Here is a 23,466-nt window from a genome sequence, read left to right as displayed (position 1 = left end):
AATTAATACATGTAAAAAAATACATTAACTGCCACTTCTAAGTCACCATTAAATCAGATTTTTTATAAAAATACTTCATCTTACTGTATAAATTGCTCAAACTAATGACGAAAGAAACCTCATTTTAATATTATTTATAAACCTGTAGACTTCCAATGTAAATAGAAATCAAATAAATTATTGCTTAGTTATAAAATCGGCGAATATTTGTAAAAACAATTGTTAGGAAATAAAAATAGTTACATATGTCTAATTATTTATTATCCCCCAGTGTATGTATGATAAAGCCTAATAAATGAAATAATGTAATTTTTTCTTGAATTTAACAAAATCATTTGATCATTTAAAATCAAGAAAAACGTGTGACAGTTACGAGTTACGCAAATCAATTACTAATTGTAAAAGTAATTAAAGTAGTTAAGTACAGTATAGTACAGTACTAGTGTTGAGAAAACCCATTTATTTATATAACAGCTTTTCATTCCTTTAAGTTTAGGGCATGTTTTATTTCGTGATATTTTCAAAAACTATCGACAATAAACATTTAAATTTTTGTATCAATATTTTTTTTATTTAAATGGCAGTAATATGGTTTTAGACCAAAAAGTAATACTTTAACTGCAACTATTGACTTAATTACTAAAATTAGGACTAACATAAAGGTGTCTCAGTAAGAGTGCATTTTTTCATTTTAAAATAAAATCAATTATTTAATGACACGAGTTGCGATATTTTTATTGTATTGTAAAGAAGACATGTTCCGATTAAATATGGAATGAAATATTTGGCAAATAACCCCCACTGCTTCAAGTTTGCAAGCGGTTTCAGCGTAACTTTCCCCATTTTTGTAATGGGTTTTCACAATTATAACGCATTGTTCTTTCGGAAAGCGCTCCATTTTTAATAATCGGAATAAACAGAGTTGACAGCTGTCAAATTTCAGAGTTGCCACTTGCATGAAAAAAAATATTCAAATTTTAAAAAGTGCACTCTTACTGAGACAGCCTATAGATAATAATAATATTGCATTAGGTGTATTTATCGATATAAAAAAAGCATTTGATGCTGTTAACAATAAACTACTACTACAAAAGCTTGAATGTATTGGAATCAAAGGCTCAGCTCTCAAATTTTTCAATTGATTTCAGGTAGTTGAAATAGATAATATTCAAAGTAATCGAATATGGCATTCCACAGGGCTGTATTTAGCGTCAATTGCTCTTTCTTATTTATATAAATAACTTGCATGAATTTGGATTAAACGGTCACCTTACTTTATATGTAGATGATACGTGTTTATTTTACTTTGGCAGTTCAATAAATATTATTTTTAGCAGAGCCCAATAAGACCTTAATCTACTCTTCACATGATTTCAATATAATTTACTCACTGTTAACGCGTCGAAATCATGCTACATTATATATAAAAATAAAAAAGTCTTACCACATGACCCCTTAAAAATAAATAATACGATTATAAAACAAAAAAGTACAGAAAAATATCTCCGTCTTAGAATGCAAGGCGCCTTGAGTTGAGCACATCAGATACGTTACATCATCTACAACTCGTTGGTCAAGCCACATTTATTTATTTAATTGAAGTATGAGACAGCGCCGCCGAAACTAAATTAACGAACATTGAAGTATTGCAAAATATAATTATCTTTCACCTACCATAAATATATATCGAGACAAACTTAATTAAATTAAAACAACTTTATGTTTTGAGAAATAAATTCTTTAAACCTAAACCTAACCTCTAATGAACTGAATGCCTTACTTTTTTTCTAACTTAAAAAAAAGATTAAATTTTATTACAATTCTTTCACTAATTAATCGAAAGGAACTTCATTCCATCCGGGTGTCCCTGGACACCTCTCAAGTTTTTTTTTGGAAGTCCGATGATTTGTATACACGATTTTTATATATTTAATAATCAAACTTTACTACAATTCCCATGCATACAAAATTTATGTTACAAGGACAAATAAAACACAAAATTATAAATACATACTTTTATATTTTGTCACCCCTCCTGTTTACTATTTTAATAAATAGAGATGACAATGAGTGAATGAACAAGCATCTTAAAAGTCAAACATACTTCAGTTAAACTTGCTATCAAATATTTATTCAAGCATTTTTATCACGAAGTTGAATAACTTAACCACGGAATATGTAAAAAATTCCAACAAAATTAAAGTATAACCACTTTCCGCTTAACTATACACGTTTGAATTGGTTATTAAAATTTTAATATTTGTTATTTCCCACAAATTTGTCAAAAATTGTTCGGGGACGTAATGAGGGTAGGAAAAATTGATGTAGTGATCTGGTCGTAAAAAGGGTAGGCGAAGTTAGGCGACATAGTTGTATTGGTTGGGGTTGTCTTTGTCTCTCTCCATATAATCTCTGTCGATGAGCGATTCTATACGTTTCTTGAGATCAGCCGGCTAGAAAAGAAATTGAACTTCACTTACGGAAATGTTTTAAAACCATTATTATTTGTTTGTGTTAGGTTGGGTAGTTATATCTGTTTTCATAATTTTCTTACTTAAAACTGTTTTTTAAACACAATATTTCACTAAATAATTGTCCAAAAACATATATACACATTCAAAATTAATGCTTTATGCTACATAATATATCATATATATTGAGTATATAATATGTGAGGAAGTATGTATATAGTATTTTTTCAAGTCAGTCTCAAAGACTTTATAATGAAACTGTTTATTTACCTTAACGGGAAACTTGAGCTGGTTATAAAGTTCCGAAATGAGGAGATTATGAGAAAGCGCTTTCCGCATTTTCATGACACGAACAATGGCCGCGTCGATCTGGTACTGTCGATCCTGGAATACGCGCTCCTCCGTCGCTTTTTGTTCTTCGGTCTGGAATTATCCAAATATTAGGTTTAACCGGTTCGTAGGCGTATTTGCAACGGGCCCACTGCTATTATTTCCTTTATCTCTAAAGGCCGTCGCAAAGATTATATACGCATTATGAGCTGAGGCTTCGGGAATCATATTTATCTGTCTATCTCGCTCGCACTTACAGGTCTTAAGAGTAGTTATTTGTAGAGGAAAGAATTGTAGAGATGCATATCGATAACAGTTAGAAAATAAATTCTCCATTGAACGAAGCGTAGGTAATGTCATAAGTATCATAGCAATAGATCTTAAATTTATAGAAAATCAGGAGTCAAAAGCCGTTTAGGTATTACGTAAGCGATTTACTACATCTATCCCCCCTCCCCCTTGTGAAAAAGCTTTTAATATTATTATGGTTGGCCATATGAGATTTTTTTTACATAATTACTGCTGACGTAATCAGCATGTAAATCCCCATAGCATCCGCGTCATCAAAGAAAGAAAAGAGAGAACAGAAAATCAAAGACCCCTGTAGGGATTACGTGAAACTTGAACTCAGAGTGCTTTCATGGGTAGCTAAGTATCGATAACGGGTTGTATTACGTGCACATTCCTACTGTCAGTGACATTTATTTGACGACTCACATTAAAATACGACTGTAGCTAGGAAATAAGTTATATTTGTGCGAACTAATTCGGTTTTAGATTCATGATTGACTGATTTTAGATCTTTGGTTATTCATTAACATACAACATGCATTAACGTCAACATGATTAAACGCATAACCTATTGGCACAGAGTGATTTGTCTAATGTGTGTGTTGATTGACTTTATCCTAAAATTACCAAAACATTTCGCCCTAGTGCGAGACTTAGTTGAATAATTACCGTCTCCTTCATTTGTATCTGGTTAATCTTGATGCGGAACAGCTTATTGACAAAGTCGCCGTTGAACGTGAAGGTATCCGTGTCGGCCACTTCCCTTCCGCGAGGCGATTTGCAAACCACTCGCGCTTTGCCACACGCCAGAGACTGCAACGTGCGACGGAGTTCGCCTTCCTGAAACATTAATAATTTAAATGTATTGCCAACGCTCGGCACACTGATACATTGGTACAAGAATGAAATAAACAACAAACACGAAGTGATAAAAAAAAATCATTATTAAAACTGAAGAAAAATTGATTTCAAAGTGTGAGCAGATATGGATATGCAGAATTTGTAAATATTTACAAAGTTAAAGAAAAATCTCAACAGTTATTGTTTCTCTCTTCAATCGGCAGCTCATGTGTGAGCGTCGTGGTCAACTAGGCTACATCTGTCAATGTTTCCAGCGCCTCTGTTATGACAGTGTACAGCTTTGACGACGACGAGTCTTTCTCTTGATCCGTCCAGCAGAACGGCCACGTTATGGTTCTGTACCAACCATGACCATGATTGATGATGATTTTCTCCAAGTCCTCATCGCCTCAGCGCATTGTATGGCCGAAATATGATATAATTCGTTGTCGGTATATGGTAGACAGGCGAGTCCGTAGGCGGAGTTCAGGTCAGGATCGATGTATTGTTTAAGGTAATATTATTTAGATTGGTAATAATAATAATTCAATGGCGCTACAACCCTATATGTTCTTCAGATTGAATAGTATTCTAATTAATTCTGTAAAATTCTGACAGCTATAATTTTTTGACATGTCAGAGATTGCAAACCTTTTTGGCCGGGGACATTTTTCAATTTCAATACGAGTCTAAACATCTGAGTCTATATACGGTGACTGATAATTACGTTAATTTTCATCACAAACAGTAAAAAGACACAAGTGAAGATAAAATTATTTTGAAGTGAAACTTCTTTATCGGCGTTGTAAAATACCGAAACATTTTTCGGTTACGCGTCACAGTTTTCCGTTACGCGCCATGTTTCGTCCCTACCACGGTTGATTCGAAGAGATTCAAAGCCATTAAAAAAATATATATATAATAACGATAAGAATGATAGTAATAATTCTATTAAAGTTAATGATATTCTGTAATAATCTTAGTGGCAATAAGGTAAAATGAAATAATTGTATTATTTGTATTCATGTCTATGATAATAAAAGTATTTTTTAAACTTTATCCAATTTAACAAATTTCTGTAAAACTTGCATATAGTAGATCATTTTTCGAAAAATAACGACCTTATTTTTTTTAGAAGTATCACTTTTAGTTTCACACTAATACACACACACATTTTTTTCTATATAACGATTGGTTAAGAATGATAAATGATTATGAAAATTACCTCAATATTGGTATTCGCCTTCAAATCCTCAAATGAGAGATTGTCACCATCATTGAACAATAGTAAAACTAATGCTTGGAACAACGACACCTGCAGCTCTTTTTTACCCTGAAAAAAATATTCGTTAGTTAAAATTTAAATAAAATAAATTGTGTTTTTTTAAAGTTATCTAACTAATAATATTACTATATCTATATGAATTTTAACATACAATATGTTTAATGTGTAACCCTTTTTTATGGAAATAACACGGAACCACATATAATTAACGTTATAAAGACAGTTATTGTGTATGTATGTTAGTTTTTTAGAATAATAGTATATGGTTTAGTGAATGCCGTGGTGTAACAATAGGGTGGCAGACCTGGCAAAATTCCACGGGGCCCCCGACCCAAGAGGCCGCGATCTCAAATTTTTTTTATTTTTATTTCATTGTAAATTTATGCAGGTTTCCTCACGTTTCCTTCACCGAAAAGCTACCGAATAGATGATGAATTGCATTGAGATATTATGTTCTATGGATGAATACAATACGCATTGGTCTAGCGTGGGGACCTCAAACCATTCGATCTCACCTAATAAAGGAATTATTATTGTGGCATTAGTGGGACATATACGTGTAATTGAGTACGCTGAAAATCTCGAAATTAATTAAAATTAAACTGAGTACGTGAGGATTTTTACTGATAGGGCCCCATCAAAGGAAATTGCCACGGGCCCCAGGTGGTATAGATACGCCACTGAATGCCATATGACTTTGTTATGGCCGGTGAAATATTTTTAATTAATTTATTGTTCAAAAAATACATAGCGAGGAGTATTTCTCATATACTCAGAATGGTAATATTTTAATTCAATTGTTTTGTTACGGCTTCTTAAAAATAACGATTATGTGACTGCCCCATAAACCTGGGCCTGTAGGGGCAATTGGGCAAAAGATAACAATACCTGAGCAAAATGCGCCCGCAGTACACAATGTCCGAGCGTGGGTTGCCATTGCAACTTTCGGCCAGAATGCTTCGCCAGATAGAACTTGCCGAAGTGGTCCTGATGCCGGGTCAGTTCCGCCGGAAGTCGGATTTCCACCGGCGGATACGTCGGCCAGAAACCCATGGTTAGGATATACACTGATAGATCTAAACTGCTCGATTCTTGGCTTGCTGCTAAGTGCTGAAATTTTACAAAGGACGATCTCTCAATATCTTCAATTTCGTGTTATATTTAAAAAATTTACTACTCCCTAAACAAAAGGCCGGCAACGCACTCGCGAACTCTCTGGCATTGATAGTTTCCATGGGCATGTCACCTAACATCAGATGAGCCTCCTGCCCGTTTGCCCGTTCTATATATGTTTTTTTTATTATTATTAAATATCGAATAGAGCCTTACAGAAGGCTATTAAAAGTGTTGACAGCTCAAGTACTATGAAATTATTTGTCATAAATTCGAAGACATAAATAGACTTTTATAGATGAGTGGATTAGTGGGCGTGCACGTCAGTCTTAGAGGCTAAACAGTGCTTAGTGGAAAAAAACTGTACATGACAGAGTCTCTCTCTTGGAGACTGTAAGTAGTATTTTTGATAAGATTTAAATTACTTATTAGCCATAAGTTAGCCTAGATGGTAATGTTCTATGATGTAATGTATGTAATGATCGCAAATAAATTTAAAAAAGCCGTCATAAATTTTAATATTTTGTATAATAAAGGAAATTGTATCTATATTTTTTTATTTAAATTTAAACTAATTAAAGATCTCATATATCTTTTTGGAAAACATTTTCCGTTTGTAGTGCCATATTTATTTACACTTCGTTACCTTATAAAAAAATATACATATAAAAATGCAGTTTACATAAGTAATCAGGCAACGAGCGGCTCTACCGTTAACAAGCGATTTCTTCCAGACAAGCCTAATATGGAATTTAGGTACTAGAAGTGCCTAAATAATTAACAAAACTAAAATCTAGTAAAAAATATTATATAAACGTTTTTAATCGTAAATTAGATAGAGTCTTGAAGGTAAAGCCTAATTGTAATTGAAAAACTTATTTTATCAATAAATGAAATGCCAATAAATACCTGTTTATATGTAACATTGATATCTTTAGATAACTCCATATCCTTGAACATTCCTTCTAGTTTGCAAGTGAAGCCGCCTCCGCACTCTTGCTTGAGCTTACTTAACATGGATTTCTCGGCATCCACGGAAGCAGATTTGCCAACGAGGAGTCGTTTGGCCAGATCCTTCTTGTAAAACGCCTCAAAAACATCCTTTCCATGAATAAAACGGAATAAAACCATTATTTTATCGAGTAAGCGTTCCAGTTCTTCCTCTGTAGCTTCTTTGTTACCCGCGCGGAGTTTTAAGTCAACAAATTTGGCTGAAAATATATACCATAATTTTGATTTATTCGAACAAAATAATGGTTAAACAATATATATATATATATTTTCATACTTAATTATTATCATACTAACATACATATAAATAACGAAATACAATAAATACTCAAGATATAACAAGGATTCAATCATTTATGAAAGGGAAAATTATTGTTTTTATTATTATTATTCGGCCTGGCTTTTATCAGATTTTATGACTATGTAAAATCAAGAAATATTAGCACTATGTTTGACCGCCATACGTATTGGATTTTGGCATACGGAAGTCACACTTGCAAAATTAAATTTTCTAATGGAAGGTCAATTGTCATTTGGATGGTTTTAATTTCCAAGTCTTTGTTAGTGTAGCATTGGAGCTGTCATTGTAATTTTTTTCTTAAATCGGTTTCTCTTTAAATAAATTTAACATATAAGATGGGTCATGGCCCCGGTAGTTTGTTAGAGCGATGCTGGAGCCGCTCTAACGCGGCCTTGCTTCAGCCAGTCTCTGAATAGTAGATTCAGGCCTAAGTGGATATTTTTGGTACACATGCGTTTCCCTCTTAGATATAAAGAAAATGTTAATCTACACAACATGGCCTTAATAGATCAAATATAATATACATATTCAATCAAATATAATATATAAATACTTTTTAAAGTTAAGATTTTTAAACATTCAGCTCTCTCACCAATAAGTTCAGCAGGCTTATTCTGTCGTTGGTTGATAAAGAACTCAAATGCCTCCCTCATGGAATAGAGGAAGCGATCGTTCCTCTGGAAGCAGCCAGTGACGATGTTGTCCAACTGTTCTTTGAATTCCAGCAGTTCGCCAACCATGGTCTTATCACGCTCTGGTTCTATTACTATCGTTCGACCTTTTTTCTAAAAAAAAATTATCAAAATTAATAAGCTTTTGTTCATTTTATTTAATTTGTAATTAAAAGCCTTGAAATGACGTCAAATAAATGTAAACACACACAATGTTTATGACAGTATCATATGTTTAAATCAATAAAAGTTTAGAAATCAAATTCTTATTAAATAATAAATAAAATAAATTTAGAAATTCCCTGGAAGACAGACTTGTCATGCATACGGTATATCATATAACAAATATGAACAGTATTATATTTCCAATAACAAAAAATATATGCAATTGAATCCAGTTAACACTTTCTTTTAGACTTTGCCTACCTTTATATAAGCATTGAAGTGATTACACAGTTCATTCAGTCCATCTTTCACTCTACTAAAGAGGTTATAAAGTGTGGTTAGGTCATGTAACCGAGGTCCGTCCATCAGGGACTCTAAGCCCTTGCTAAGGATACCGGTTAGGTGTTCACTAAGCAACTGCCTTTCTACTGTATGAATTAATTGCCACCTGGAAAAACAATCAACTCTTTCATTAGACCTTATTTTTCGTTATTTATTTTTACAACATGGATAGGAAACACATCACAAGGTAGAATAGCCATGCGCTGTCTACAGCCATAGACAGCGCAAAACAATGGTAAATATATATACAATTTAATATTATAATAGTTTTTATCTCTTTTTATCACATTGTAAATGCAATTTGACAGAATGAGATGAATTCAGAAAACTTTGTAAATTAATTAATTTTTTATCACAGGGGCTAAAAACTTAATAGAACTTACTTGGTACAGGGGTCGAGATAGTGCAATAAGCGCTCATTCTCTTCCCGAAGCCTCTTCTCTACATGAGCAAGGTATTCAGGGACTGGTAGCTCCCTCATTAATCGTTGGCCCTCTGCTGCATACAGTCGTTCTGTTGCTTGAAGGAATCTATAGGGGAAATAAATAAAGAGTTGTAGTAACAGATAAAGCAGACTTTTTATTGTTCTTTAGAAGTTGGCACTGGCTCAGAAAATGGGTTCAATCAAAAGTCAAAGAATCTTGGTAGTTGCCAAAAAATTTAATATTACTATTCTAATATTGATATTTGGGTATTTAAATTTAAGATCTTGTAATTCATACTATATACCAGTGAAGTTGCTTTTTTTATCTTGAGATTATTATTCTCATATATTTACGGTGAACATGCAGTTTCAATTGAATTAGATCAAATATTTATTTATTTCATATATTGGTACACTATTCTTGATGCTTACAACAACAGGCATCCAGATAATTTACTTCAATATATTAAGCCCATGTTTTGTTGCTAATAATATGAATGGTACCCTATTACAACTTACTTATGCTCAAAAGCATCTTGATAAATCTGAAGATCAGATAGCATCCGCAGCAGGCTTTTTAGTAGAGAGATGTCTACAGAATCTCCTCCTCTCTCTCTTTCAATTAGAAGCAGCAGACCATCCACTGTCCTTGTTTGGATCAATGTGTTCATTGCTATATGGTGTCGGAATAGGTCTAGACCCATATCCCTGAAAACATAAAATTTCTTAATATTTTCAGATTCAAAATTTCAAATAATAAAAGTATGCTTTACTGATATTTTATACACAGAGTATTGAAATTAGCAAATTATCATTGCCTAGAAGAAAGAATAATTAAATTGTTAATTGTTCTATTAGTAAAAGCTTGTTGATTAGCAAGGAATTTAAGTTACCTAGGAGACACTACACAAGAGTACATAAACCAAATTTGAGAAATTTCATTGTTATAGTATGTTTGACAGTAATTTATGTTTTTTTTTATTTTTACTGATCTGTCACTGTAAAAACAAGCTTAGGTTTATATTACAATATTTCATCATAATGTATATGCTAAAATAAAGCAGTAAATGAGACAACACAAAATCACTATTGAAACCCTTGAATGTAAGTTTTCACAAATTAATTTTAAACTTAGAAATGGCCACAGAAAGAATGAGACACATGATGATTTTAAGACATTATATATTATAAAATAACTAGTCAATATCCAATATAATAACTAAGTAGCTAGGATCTTACATTTGCTTTGACATTGTTACTATATTCTTATTATTAATTTACCAAGTTTGTATACTTACCAAATAGAATGAATACTGGGATTCTGCAAAACATAGGTACGGTCAAGATATAAGAAAATGCTTCTTATCATTATCATTTGACGACAGTGTGCTTTCCAGCAGTCATTCATTCGTTTTAAAAAAACCTGTCGATCCATGCTTTCAGAAAGAAATTGTTCTATATTTGATTTCACATGTCCCTCTACTAAATTTGTAAGATTGACATATAACTGTGAGGCCATCTAAAAGTGAAAAATTAAGTTTGGTTGAGTAACATTCATACAACACTTTTGCCATTAAAATTTATTATTGTATGGTGTTATATATTATATATATTGGGTTACGTTAATAGGGTTAAGAATATAGAAGTAAATAAACATCTTATAGAAAGAGCAAAATAGCTCATTATATTGTTTTCAGTCATCATTCATTTAATCAGGTATATAATTTTGGATTTAAATCATTATTTGTGTTTTAAAGTTTTGGAAGAAATTGTATAAAATTATTGTTATTGATTAAAGAATCTATTTAACAATATTTCAGCAGCCCCATACCATCATTGTAACAAGGTGAATAGCAAAACCTTATTCAGAAAATCTCAAATGGATTACCTTATGACTACACATATTTTCAACTGCCTGGTATAGTTCTTCCAGCGAATAATCTATTGATTTTGAGGTCTGTATCGCGATCACAGCCTCTCGTAATTTGCTCCATGTCGTCTCTTGGTAATTCTCGGGAAGATTCGGTTTACCTGCAACATATGCATATTATTTAACCAAATGTCATAAAGGTTATGAAAATACGTCTGCAGGTCACAAGTATAAACACACTTTTAAAGTTCTTTATAACCAGCTTCTTAGCAGTCGCCCCGGGTTTGGTCATTGACGAGGCCAGTTTTAATGCTATACTATTTCCATTTGAATTGGTATTTAAAATTGAAAAACTCGCTTTCTTTTCACTAGAACTCATGTCGTCTAATTTTGCTCTTTTCGTGCAATGTTCGATATTGGTATGAGAGCGTTTTCTACACTGATTACCACCCTCCTCAACCAGATCTTGCGTTTTAGCTATTTCCGACATAAGAAAGCATATTATGGCCGCAGCCACAACGTAATTTAATATAATTAAATTTAATTTATAACAAATTATAAGGCAAACGCGTTCAGCCGATATTTCCTAGCAAAACCACCATTAAAAATAAATGTTTTCTTTTTAGAAAATCGAAATAGAGGTCGCTATTATGAATATTTTTTAAATGATTGGCTTTCCGGCCAGGCTAAACCACATTACCCGAACTACAGAGTATAAATAGTTCCAAGGTGTGAGCTTACAACCATTCAGCGTTGTCTTATAGCTTATATTATATATTTAAAACAAAGTATACAATCTTTTTAAACAAACAGTTTTAAAAAAATGTAATAGTCACCCCATTTTCTTTTAAAAGAAAATTTATAATGATTATCTCAACGAAAATGTCATAATGTTTCAATACTTAATTCTTATTTTAAAGTCTTTTCTTAATATCATTAAAGTAACATTTGATTCACATATTCGACTTAGATATAATTTGTTTTTAATCAGATTAATTAAATAACGAGTTAAATAATAACTAAACCAGGTAATTGTCAGAAGATTATATGAATTATTGTTAAACGTCATCTAATGTAGCTGACTATATCAACTAATGTCACTGTTATGTACTGAAGTGGTAACTCGAATGCATCGATATGAGTCCGTGTTTCCATTTACTACAGGGAGGGGGGGGTGACAGTTTCATTCTACTGTGCTCAAGAGATGCCGCTTTAATGAAAAATGTGATTACTATTTAAAACGTTCAAAAAATACTTTGATTTACTTTTACGCATATTTAGATGCAGATTAAGTAAATAAATAATTCAATTTAACTAAATTCTAACAAAATATTTCTAAAGGATATTTTGTAAAAATTTTACATAAAAATGTTAGATCAGGTATTTGAATGCCAATTCCCAACGGCAAAAGTGTCAAAACAAAAATTTCAAATTACAAACTGACTCCTGCTTGTTGCGTTACCATTTTGCTGTTAATTTTGTATTTTATCCTGTTTTCTGTATTGTGAGATACTCTGTTAAGCACGTCGAGTCGATATGGTCAGTCAGGAAATGGAACTGGACACCCAATTAGACGCAGGTAAATAAAATAATTTCGTTTTAAGGGACTACAAAAAAAGAGATCTATAATTTGCCTGTATTTCTTTTTGTGTGTATGTTACTGGATTTCTCTATCAATCAGCAATAACAATTAATTTAATAGTTTCTGTGTTGACATTGGTTCTTCTTTCTTAATTTCAGGTTGTTCTGAACATAATATTATAATATTTTCGAACATATACCAGGACAAAGCTACCACCAGATGGCAAAATATTTAAAATTGCCATCAGCAAAATGTTTAAAAAGATTAATTTCTGAAATAAAACTAAAGCCGGCCATCAATAAAGTAAATTGAAAATAGATGTGCATGATTTGCCTCGCGAATAAACTGTGCACGTTAATCTTTGACGAGATGTCCCTTATGTGCAAGTGCATTACGATGCAGCAACCGACAAATTAAAAGGATTCGCAACTTATGGCAAACAAGTATTTGCAAGCCATCCATTGGTTTTCATGGTGAAGGGCATTAAAAATAGGAACAAACAAAGTGTCGCTTATTATTTCACCAGTAACAATTATCAAAATTTTGCAAGCAACTGGCTGGTCCGTTTTATGTACTGTGTGTGACCAGAGCACAGTTAATGTGAGTGTCATTAATGAGCTTGTGGCCGATATAAGAGTAAATCATCTCAGAAAAGGTAAGGAGAACAAAGTTAACTTCTTTGAAGTGAACAAACGAAAAATTATTCCCATTTATGATGTTCCACATTTATTAAAACGTACATTGAACTACTGTATGCTGCCGATAAATCATTGGAGAACTCCGATGACTGCAGAAATTAACATAGCAAAAATAAAAAAAATGCCCGTAAAAACATCGGCGCAAATTTTCAGGCACAGCGTAGCTGTTGCGGCGGAGCATTTGGCAGCCCGAGAAGTACTACCGCCGGCATGCCGACAAATAATTCCGTTCTATCTTATAATGGAAAATTTGTTTGATTGAGATGCACTCCCAACTTTTAAAGTGTCAAATTTATAGCTAAAAAAAAAGGAAATAAAATATCTGTGGTAGAATTGGTTGTACCATCAATAGAAAATTTCATTAAAACAATTGAAGATATGCAAGAGCTAAGGAAAATTTTGTCCCGAAAATTTCTTCGGGAACGTCAGGAGCTTTGGTGCGACGAATATTTCTCGTAACACAGTAAATTTTGAAGGAGCATTCAAAGCGTTGTTGCTTAATAATTATAACACGCCTGATTCAGTGCAATGTAATTGTGAAGACGATAAAAACGATTGCCTGCAAACCTTAGACTTTTTTCTCAAAGAAAATCAACTGATAGAAGCTGTCGTTCCCGAAGAAAGTAAAATTCATACACAACGCCAGTGAAGGTGAATGTGATTTAGGACAGGGGCATACATTTGCGGCTGGGTTCTGTCAGTGTTTGAAATTTATCATTAAAAGTAGTAAAACATGCAAAAAAGATGTGTTAGGGCATCAAAATGAAACAAACAACAGCAACATACAATCAAAAGAATATTTTAAAAATAAGAAGTGGTTAAATTATCCATTGCTCGAGTTAGACCAATGTTTTAACGAAAAACATATTGTATGTGTGACACATTAAAAAAAATGTTCTAAAGTGTGCTGTAAAAGGTATGATAAAAATGTACACTGACACATTTGTGTCATTTCCCTTCAAATGTGTAACACATAAAGAGGCTCAAAAAAAATTTGAAGAAATGACACTGAATGTCTTAGTATACAGTTGGTGTAGGTCAATCAACCGAATATTATGTGGAAAATTGGCCTATTCTGGTGATGATGAAATGAAATCTTTCGCCCAAGAATATTTCAACAAACACAAACATTTTAAGAAATAAATATTTCGTTTTTGTTAATGGTCTTTTATTTAAATAATTGTATCATGTAGGTAAATACATATTTTTGTCACTTTATGGTTATTGAAGTAAAGCAGTTACAAAATATATTGTAATAAAATATGAGTTACTCTACTCTCGAACTTCAATATTCATTAAACTATTAAGAACTAGGTACAAGTACTACTATGGTCTAGATTATATAATATATTCCTATATAATCTATACCATTGTAGTATTTGTGCCTAATTCTCTACTTTTTATAGTGCATAGCCATGTGATGGTACACACGCATACATATCGTTAGTTTTCGATATCGATAAGAGATGGCGTTGTATGTTCACAACGACGTATAGATTAAGATATGACAAAAAAGCTGTAAGATAGCTCTCTATTCCCAGTATATATTATTTCTCTATGGTTTAGTATCAAATATGCTTTGCAGCGCTGCTGATTCTTCCCATATAAAAATATGTTGCCACCAACCTATCGCGTTTTAAATCCGCTTTTTCTTTCTATTGAGAAAAATACCTACGTTGGGAGATACTTGATGATACCTACTGTCATACTGTTCGATGTAGATCGGTTCAAATCCCGTTTGGGTCCGATTATTAAAATAAGTACACCGTAATGATTTTTCTAAGAATTGTCATAGAAACTAAATCTTTCTATTTGGCGAATTTAGTCAGAGATTTTAGTTAGATTTTAAAATATGGTCTCGTGATACTTCAGTTGTGCTTTGCTATGCACTTATAAAATATCTTGTACATCGCCAGTGGCCATATGAATATAATTTATCATTTACTTAGTTATTGAACATATAACATGACCTTAAGATTATGTGAAATATTATTTATCAATAATCATTCACGAATATATTTTATATGTATTATTATTTATTTACTAATAATTTATTTGTACGTTTTTATTAGTTATGTAAATAAATTTGTGGCTACTGTATCTTTACGTTTAGCCGCTGTAGTAAACATGATTAGATAGTGGGAAAATAATAGTTAGCAGAAATAAAAGGGCCATGAAATATTAACGCACAGGCGCAGATTTTGGCAGGCGTCTAGAATTGGTCACATTCTCGTACAGCGTAACTAAATCGAAATACAATAAGGGCTGTAGGGTGGAAGTTATTCTAGCATACACAAATGCATTCTAATGTTTTAGTTTTATATTACTTAATATTTTATATTTCCATTAAATTAAGATTCCCTTGTCCATTGGTGAAATTATTATACCATAATAAATTAGTCCTTCGCTATACAAATGTTTCACTATCTTCATCTGACGCACCTTCCTCATGGATCCTTGTTTTTTTATTTAATACACTTTATTAAATTACTAGTGCTGGATCTAGTTCGACATCTAGTGTACGTGCCGGGAATACAGTTTATTTCCACCGAAGTAGTTCCAACCAAGAATTTGATAAGTAATAATCAAATATTTCTATATAAAATCTGAGAGCGCTTTTTTGTGGTAACTGAGTTCAATATTTTATTTTTATGTTGTTGAGTTCAGAAAGGGACTTCTGTGAAAATTGCGAACATATTGCAAATATTAGACTCTTAAACAGATGTGTAAAAAGCGTATATAGAATTTAAAACATGTACGTATTAGTCGATTTAAATTATGATAATGGTTAGCACAATTAAGTGGTATTGTATTATCGTCCACTTACACCCTCGTGCAGGTTTCGGCGGGGGAGTAACAAGTGGGATGCGTCCCGCGCTCTCCCCTTCATTCACTCAGTGTTCGTCCATTCACTCCGCGTTACGGACATAGTGCAACGACGTCGTGGGCGTCCGCTGCAATACGCGCGCTATTTGACGTCATTATTTTGATACTGACGTTAACGTGTCCAAGAGTTATGCGTATTTAGTCACCATGGGTGAACAGGCATTCAATATTTCCGATGACAATTTAGAGCAGCATATAGTGACATTATTTGAGAAATTAGAGTGTTTGCGTAGTAATTCTAATGAAGCGAGTTTGGGGGGCAGAGTGCCGGCCAGGTTGGAAGTGAGGACTTTATCACTGTGGAAAGCTGTAGTTGCTGAATGTGCGGCGTCTTTCTTGTATGTTTTTATCGTGTGTGGTGCAGCAGGTGGTGCTGGTATCGGGGCATCTGCCTCAGCTGTGTTGCTTTCCACAGCTCTCGCTTCCGGTTGCGCTATCGCAACATTGACTTTATGCTTCGCTCACATATCAGGTATATTTTAATTTTAACTATGTTTAAAATTTAGATAGTTTATTAGTATTATCATATAATAAACAAGAAAAGAAATGCGTCAAATTAGATCTATTCCATTCGATCAATCGCTAAATAATTGGACCCGAAATTCCGCGTCATCTTAGATAAAAAATTTAATCGAAAAATTTACAAATACCGCTAAAAATTAATTAAATCCGCCCGTTAAATAATGTTTTCCTTTTTTGGTGATAGTATACCTTAGTATTAATAAATAAATAATTGAAGAGAAATACCATAGAGCATATCTCCGAATACAGTTATAAATAAAAGGGAAAAAAATGCAATATAAACAAAAAAATACTGCGATAGACTTCAAGATTTAATAGTTGAATGAGGAAAATGTCAACACATTTATAAACGCGATAAAAAATTCATTTTTTTAAACGTACCTAACGTATACCTCAGTAACAATTCGTATGCAGTGCAAACCTCCATAAAAATTGAAAGGTATGTTTCTACCTGCTCGTCAACAGGCCAGGTGTTCTTGTAATTTTTTCTTTTTGTATACCGGTATTTTGATACAATACGCTCTGCCAATATCTTATCCTGCTTTTGTTAGTGTACCTATTTAACATCTGGCTTTGTGACAGAACTTTGTTAAAGAAAATCGTAAATTTTTAAAGAATACAGATTAGACGCTTAATTATTCTAGAGAATATAATATATTATTGAATATTATATTAGATAAATTGACTATGATTTCTAGTTTTTATTACTCGTAGAATGCTTGATGTATCTGATGTCGTCAATTAAAATGAGGAAAGTGTTCAACTTGGTTAAGTTATTCTTCATGTAGTTTCTAGTTGTAGTAATATCGACAGTACTTCGTGACTTCTAATAGTCATATCGATCAATTCCGACGGTTTTCCATGAAATTTCGATATAGACCTTTCAATATTCGTCACGCTGAAGTCGCAACCATATCGTGTGCTCTGAAACAGTGTTGGGCAAAAAACTGTTCTTCTGTTTTATCTATAGCATATCCTACGTGTATGGCTTAAAGGTCTCGTTACCAGGCCATAATATTAAAAAAAAATACGATCGTGTTTGTAATCTACTCAAGTCTAACGTGTCAATTGTCATAAACTTCCTTAACTTAAATATAGTTGAGATATATATATCTAATTATTGATTATAGATATGGTATTCAACATTATTTAAGGATCACACGTGTCACTGTTCACCCTTTCATCCCCTCATGTATTTATGGTCTCGAAGGAACAATGCCATTTTAAATTATATCAAATTGAGAACGCGTGTCCGAGAGGCGCTAACAATTGAGGTCTAATTTTGAACTTAGCGTATAATAACAGGGCTGTAATAAATCTTTAAAATATGCCGACGTCACCCTAATTTGGTATAATGGGTCGACATCCCTATTTCAAGGACTAAGAGTATATATGTATCATCTATATTAATTTTAATATGGTCAAATAGTTGTTGGAATATAGATTAAAAATTGCCGCTTTCTGATGTAATTCTAATTTTCCTTAATGTAACTGAATAACATATAATTGCAATAAATTATCAGCTAATTTCCAATAACAACGCAAAGCCGTATTGAGCGTAAAGTCGTGTACATATAGCATACCAGAATCGAACATAATAACAATAATATTCAATAGTATACTTACGGCTCAACCCTGAGGCCATATATACGTACTTGGATTAGATATTATGTTTTAATAATTTTAATTTAATCTAAACTACACAATTCATTTTAAGAATAGACAGCACAGATGATATATACGAATGTCATAAAACCATTGAACAGATATCTACTACTACTCCCGTCTATGTAGCAGATATTTTGTGTCTATGTGCGTTATAATATAGGTACGTCATACATATGCGTTATACACACATTAATAATTTAAATAAAACTTTTTGAACGCTATACTACACGTTACTATACACAAAGTAATGGTCGTTTTATTTTAACGTATGAAATGGTTACGCCTTACATCCATCAATCAGGAAGAGAAGGCTGAACATAGCTTAAAATTAGCCCCACTAGATTGTTGTCACCTTTATAATCTTCACCTTTATTAAATTTAGGTGTCTATGGGCTGCGATGACCACCCTTATTGGGCGTTCCGCAGGCTCGTTTGTCCCCCTATTATATAAAAAAAAAGTATTTTCGAACCAATTTGTCTTAAAGTTCTTCAAGAAAAGAGCGTACCAATTCTTGAAAAGACGGCACGGCGGCATGCGAGCCTACTGGCAGTGCGAGTGTCCATGGGCGGCGGTATCAGTTAACAATGCAATGAAAGCCAATCAAACATCCACGGAGCCAACAAAGTCCTTATAAGTTTGAATTTTTATTTACTGTATAGAGACAGGATTACCATATTACAGCTAAAAAGAAATAGGGCAGAAAAATACCCATTAACAATATCATTGCTTTCATACAGAATTATTACTCCCGAGTATGAAAGTTGAAATTCTGTGAATTTTCGTTTATATCAAGCTGGTTATTGTTATGACAAATTCCCGTCACGAGCGTTATATAGAGGACAAATGCTACGATTTCATCTCTTTCATTTTATTCCTACATTTCCCCGAGCAATGTAATAAAATGCCTACCTGCCTGCCATTGTACCAATTTTTTACGTTCGCTTCTGAACCAGATCAGTTATCAGCTGTTTATATTTTGTAAAGTAAATTTTATATTTTATTTATTTAACGTTTTATAATCCACAAGAATTTATAAAATAAATAATAATTCTATTTCTATAACATATAGTAACTCAAATTAAATATAATGTTTTTAAGTACTTATGCCAGGGACATCCAGCTCTCCCGTAACTTATATGGTTATAAATAACTACGTGGTATTTGTTATATATAATAAATAGATAATATTTACAATTTTAGACATGGGTCTTCGTCGTATCTGGTGTAATCAAAAGCATTAAGCACTAACAAAGACAATATAGTAATTTGCCTGTGGAGGTGTGTGTGAAAATTTGTAATGTGTGTGCGCGTTTTAAGATGGTAAAAATCCATGAAATACGCGTTTGGAGATAATGTAATATTAAAATATACGAAACTTACAGTACATTGAAATGTTCTCTTTACGTTTATTTCTGGGGAAATAGAGCTGTTGCGAATGACAAAGTCAAAGGAAGTTTTTCAGTTAGTCGTTTTTTATAAGGACCGAAGTTAAAAACCAAGTTAGCCTAAGTTACAAATACAGCAGCTCAATACTAAATAGTTATAAATCAATCGTGTATAAATCTATACTTTGTTTTTCTATGTAACAAATACACTAAAATAACTGGACTGAATAAGGCAAATAAATACTATGTCAGTATGTTTTACAACTAAATAGAGAGAGAGAGAGATTAGTATCTCAACGGGTTAGCCCGGCTTCCGATAGTCAACGCAGTTTATGTTCGAACCTAGGCTTTCGCTAAAACTGTTATTTTGATGTCGTCCTATATTGGCATCTATCCAGAATGTAACCCTAGTTGTGTCTCACATATCTCTATAGATGTTAGGTTTCAGGTATTATTTGTACGTGCTTTAAATCGAAAAATCTTTTTTAATACATTTGAATTAATTTTTATTTCTTATGTTATTTATGGTCAGTGAAGAAAATGCTTTATACAAATTATACTTCTCCCTTCGTTTGTACCTACTTCAACTTGCCCTCTTTTAAAACTTGCTTCTAGTACAGATAACTCAATAATGAAGTTAAGTTAAGATTTACATATACATACAGATTTACATTTTCCTTCACCGTACGTGCAAGTGTTCAATACGCACTTAGAAAGTCCATTGGTGCACAGCCGGGAAACTGTAGTTGTAACCCTAGGGATTAAATTAGTCTCACGTTGAAACCAAGAACCAACACGCCTATATTGTAAAAAGATTTAACAACACATATACTACGCGTTATAGATATATAAAAACTCAATAGAATATGAATTCGAAGTTGTAAAACGTGAGTTGGAAATTATTACAAATTGCAATCGCAATTCACAATAGTCAATAACGTCGTGTTTGAGTATTTTTTAATTTAGTTCGATTGTTTATTTTTTTCGAACACCGATTTACAAAGGAACGTTGTTAGTAATAATCACAGCGTTTAATAAGTAATAATAATAAGTATTTTATAAAAAAAAAAAAAAAAAAAAAAACTAAATATACAGTAGTAGTTTGTTAAGTTCCTTCCCTAGACCGCATTCAAGAGCAATTCGAATCGTCAACGATTTGCAGAGTTTTTGACATATAGAAGTCATTCTTAGCACGAACCTCCAGATATAGAGGCGAAACTTAGCGATAAGTATGACTCCCTCATCAAAACATATAGGTCGAAGCGCGACTGAATCTGATCTTAAGCGTACAGTTGGGAGCTAGAAGGTCGGGAAAGCCCGGGAAGCAAATTTATTTTACAATATGTCGGTATTATTATTAAAATAAAATAAATAAGTAGTGTTAGAACTTTTTTTAGGCCTGGGCCTCAGATTTCTGAATCTGTTTCATGATCAATCTTATAGACAATTAGGTTATCAACCTCCTGTGCCTCGTCGACGACTTTTTGTGTCTTAGACTTGACGGTGTCCTTATGATGTTTTCCTTCACCGTTCGAGCGAATGTTAAATGCGCACATAGAAAGAAATTTCATTAGTACACAAGTGGACCTACGACCTCACGGATGAGAGTCGCACACTGAAGCCACTAGGCCAACACTTCTCTTAATATTATTCCTACCAAATGTATTAAAATAAATTAGATATTTTATATTTAATTAAAAAACATAGAACCTAACATATAGTATGTGTAAACTGTAAATGTATGCAAATGGAATGCACTTTGAACGTAATTGGTCGTTTTACGAAATTATATAGCGCATAACGCAGCTTCTGTAGCTTTAGTTAAGCTCTTAACAAAATATTTAAATTGTTTCGAAATATTAGGCTCGATACCTTTTTTATTACATAGCATATAATATGTATTCTAATATGTAGATATGGATACCACCATATAAAATGTCAAGTAATTTAACTTTGTATTAAAATTAAGTTTCCTGTATACTTGTATCTGGCAAATATTGTACCGCCTAAAACTAATGCAATGAATACAAAATAAATATTTAGTTCAGTACTTTATTAATAAACTAATACAAAAAGTAATAAGTGTCTGATTGCACGCATAATATGTTTAATTACTGATATTTTTAAAATCCCAAATACGCCATTATTGTGGATATATCTGGTAGATTTTCACCTTTTTTTTAAATACGGTCTTTAATTTGGGGGGAGAGCTTACCGTATCGACGGGTTGAACATTAAATGACAGTTACGAAACTCATGAACATTTTGTATTGGAAATTTATTTTATTTTCTCCACAATTGAATGTTTTTAATAGTTAAAAGGGAGCAACTATTTGGGAGACAAATACTACAAATAAAAAAACATGAAAATAAGAGTATCGAGTAATAAGTGTTCGACCCAACTGTTTGTAGAGTACTCTATTCTAAGTTGGCAATACTCCAAAATCTAAATAATAACTCTCCTGCATAAATATTTCTTAACCTCGTCCTATCCTGATCAATCGTGACTTGTGCAATTATTGTTTTTTCTTTTCTTTTGTATTGCATCGCCATTCATAAATCCGTGAGATAAGTTTTTTAGTTTTTCGATTGTTATTGAAGTGAAACTTCTTTATCGACGTTGTAAAAAAAAATACCGCCCCTTTTTTGGTTACGCGTCATATTATTTTCCGTTATGCGCCATCTTTTTCTAGTCCCTACCACGGTTGATTCGAAGAGATTCCAACCCATTAATAACAAAAAATATAATAAAGATAACAATGATAGTAATAATTCTATTACAATTAATGAAATTCTGTAATAACCTTCGTAATAATTGTATTATTTGTATTCATGTCTCTGATAATAAAACCCTTTTGTTAAACTTTATCTTATTTAACTTTATTTAACCAATTTCTGTAAGGTTGCATATAGTAGATCATTTTTCGAAAAATAAGGCCATAAGTTCATTAAGGACATAAGAAGTTCCACTTCTTACGTGTACATGCACACATTTTTTAAATATTTTTTTGGATTACTTTAGATTAAGGTTTTATAATTTTTTCCTACATTTGGTACTTATTGCACATTACTCATCATTTTCCTTTTTTTTTCAGTTTTTGTCTTACTAGGGTTGCCTGGAACAGATCGCTCTTTAGCGATAAGGCCGACCGTTGCATCCGTTATAATTTTTTTATTTTATTTGTGTATATTTTAATGCAACGATGTGTAAATAAATAAATCAGCATGTATGGCTTTACTCGAGTGAAATCAATTCTAGGTGCTCATGTGAATCCAGCTGTGTCAGCAGCATTATGTGTCCGGCGGCGTGTGTCACCGCTACGTGCAGCTCTGTACGTAGCTGCTCAATGTGGAGGCGCCATAGCTGGTGCAGCTGCCATTTACGGGTAAGTTATATACTTTAATTAATATGTCAGTGTTGATGTTAACATTGGGGTACTTTTATAAAGATTTTAGTTTGAAGAGTTATTTTACATTTGCGTATTCACAATTAACAAATCCTGGGTGACTTACATCCAATGTGTATATATTTTTAACAATCACTGAATATCATTTAATTAACGACCGAGTACGGTAGTAAAGGTTTGATTTTAAATCAAGATATAAAGTG

The 23,466-nt window shown here is 32.5% G+C and overlaps 2 protein-coding genes and 1 long non-coding RNA gene across 4 annotated transcripts in view; 2 read left to right on the top strand and 1 right to left on the bottom strand.

Moving 5' to 3' along the window:
• Positions 1-2,008: 2,008 nt before the first annotated feature.
• Positions 2,009-11,773, bottom strand: LOC123714305 (cullin-4A). The gene is made up of 13 exons (XM_045668526.1): positions 11,355-11,773; positions 11,133-11,275; positions 10,543-10,763; positions 9,764-9,952; positions 9,204-9,350; positions 8,740-8,926; positions 8,235-8,427; positions 7,240-7,541; positions 6,106-6,327; positions 5,158-5,265; positions 3,762-3,932; positions 2,742-2,894; positions 2,009-2,453 (listed from the first exon to the last, which is right to left on the bottom strand). Exons 1-13 carry the CDS (start codon positions 11,602-11,604, stop codon positions 2,358-2,360), a joined length of 2,382 nt encoding a protein of 793 aa, XP_045524482.1. The 5' UTR covers positions 11,605-11,773; the 3' UTR covers positions 2,009-2,357.
• Positions 11,774-12,279: 506 nt separating this feature from the next.
• Positions 12,280-13,985, top strand: LOC123714176. The gene is made up of 2 exons (XR_006754278.1): positions 12,280-12,693; positions 12,855-13,985. It is a non-coding gene; the product is annotated as an uncharacterized LOC123714176 (long non-coding RNA).
• A 2,351-nt stretch (positions 13,986-16,336) lies between these two features.
• LOC123714690 (neurogenic protein big brain) overlaps positions 16,337-23,466 on the top strand; it is a 69,436-nt gene continuing 62,306 nt past the window's right edge. For both annotated transcript variants that reach the window (XM_045669059.1, XM_045669058.1), the window contains exons 1-2: positions 16,337-16,752; positions 23,116-23,242. In XM_045669059.1, coding sequence (XP_045525015.1) covers positions 16,428-16,752; positions 23,116-23,242 — 452 coding nt within the window. In that variant the 5' untranslated portion in view covers positions 16,337-16,427. The remainder of the gene's footprint in view (positions 16,753-23,115; positions 23,243-23,466) is intronic.

This window comes from Pieris brassicae, chromosome 9 (genome assembly GCF_905147105.1).
Source record: "Pieris brassicae chromosome 9, ilPieBrab1.1, whole genome shotgun sequence".
Classification (NCBI taxonomy): Eukaryota; Metazoa; Arthropoda; class Insecta; order Lepidoptera; family Pieridae; genus Pieris; species Pieris brassicae.
Note: the sequence above shows the minus strand (reverse complement) of the source record. Positions and strands in the feature narration are given on the sequence as shown.

What these genes read in the sequence shown, in the direction of transcription:
- LOC123714305 (XM_045668526.1), bottom strand. Translation starts at nt 11,604, where the DNA reads ATGTCGGAAATAGCTAAAACGCAAGATCTGGTTGAGGAGGGTGGTAAT. An exon ending in AAAATATGTGTAGTCATAAG is followed by an intron (nt 10,764 to 11,132) that starts GTAATCCATTTG and finishes TTTCACTTTTAG; the next exon opens with ATGGCCTCACAGTTATATGT. An exon ending in CCCAGTATTCATTCTATTTG is followed by an intron (nt 9,953 to 10,542) that starts GTAAGTATACAA and finishes TTATGTTTTCAG; the next exon opens with GGATATGGGTCTAGACCTAT.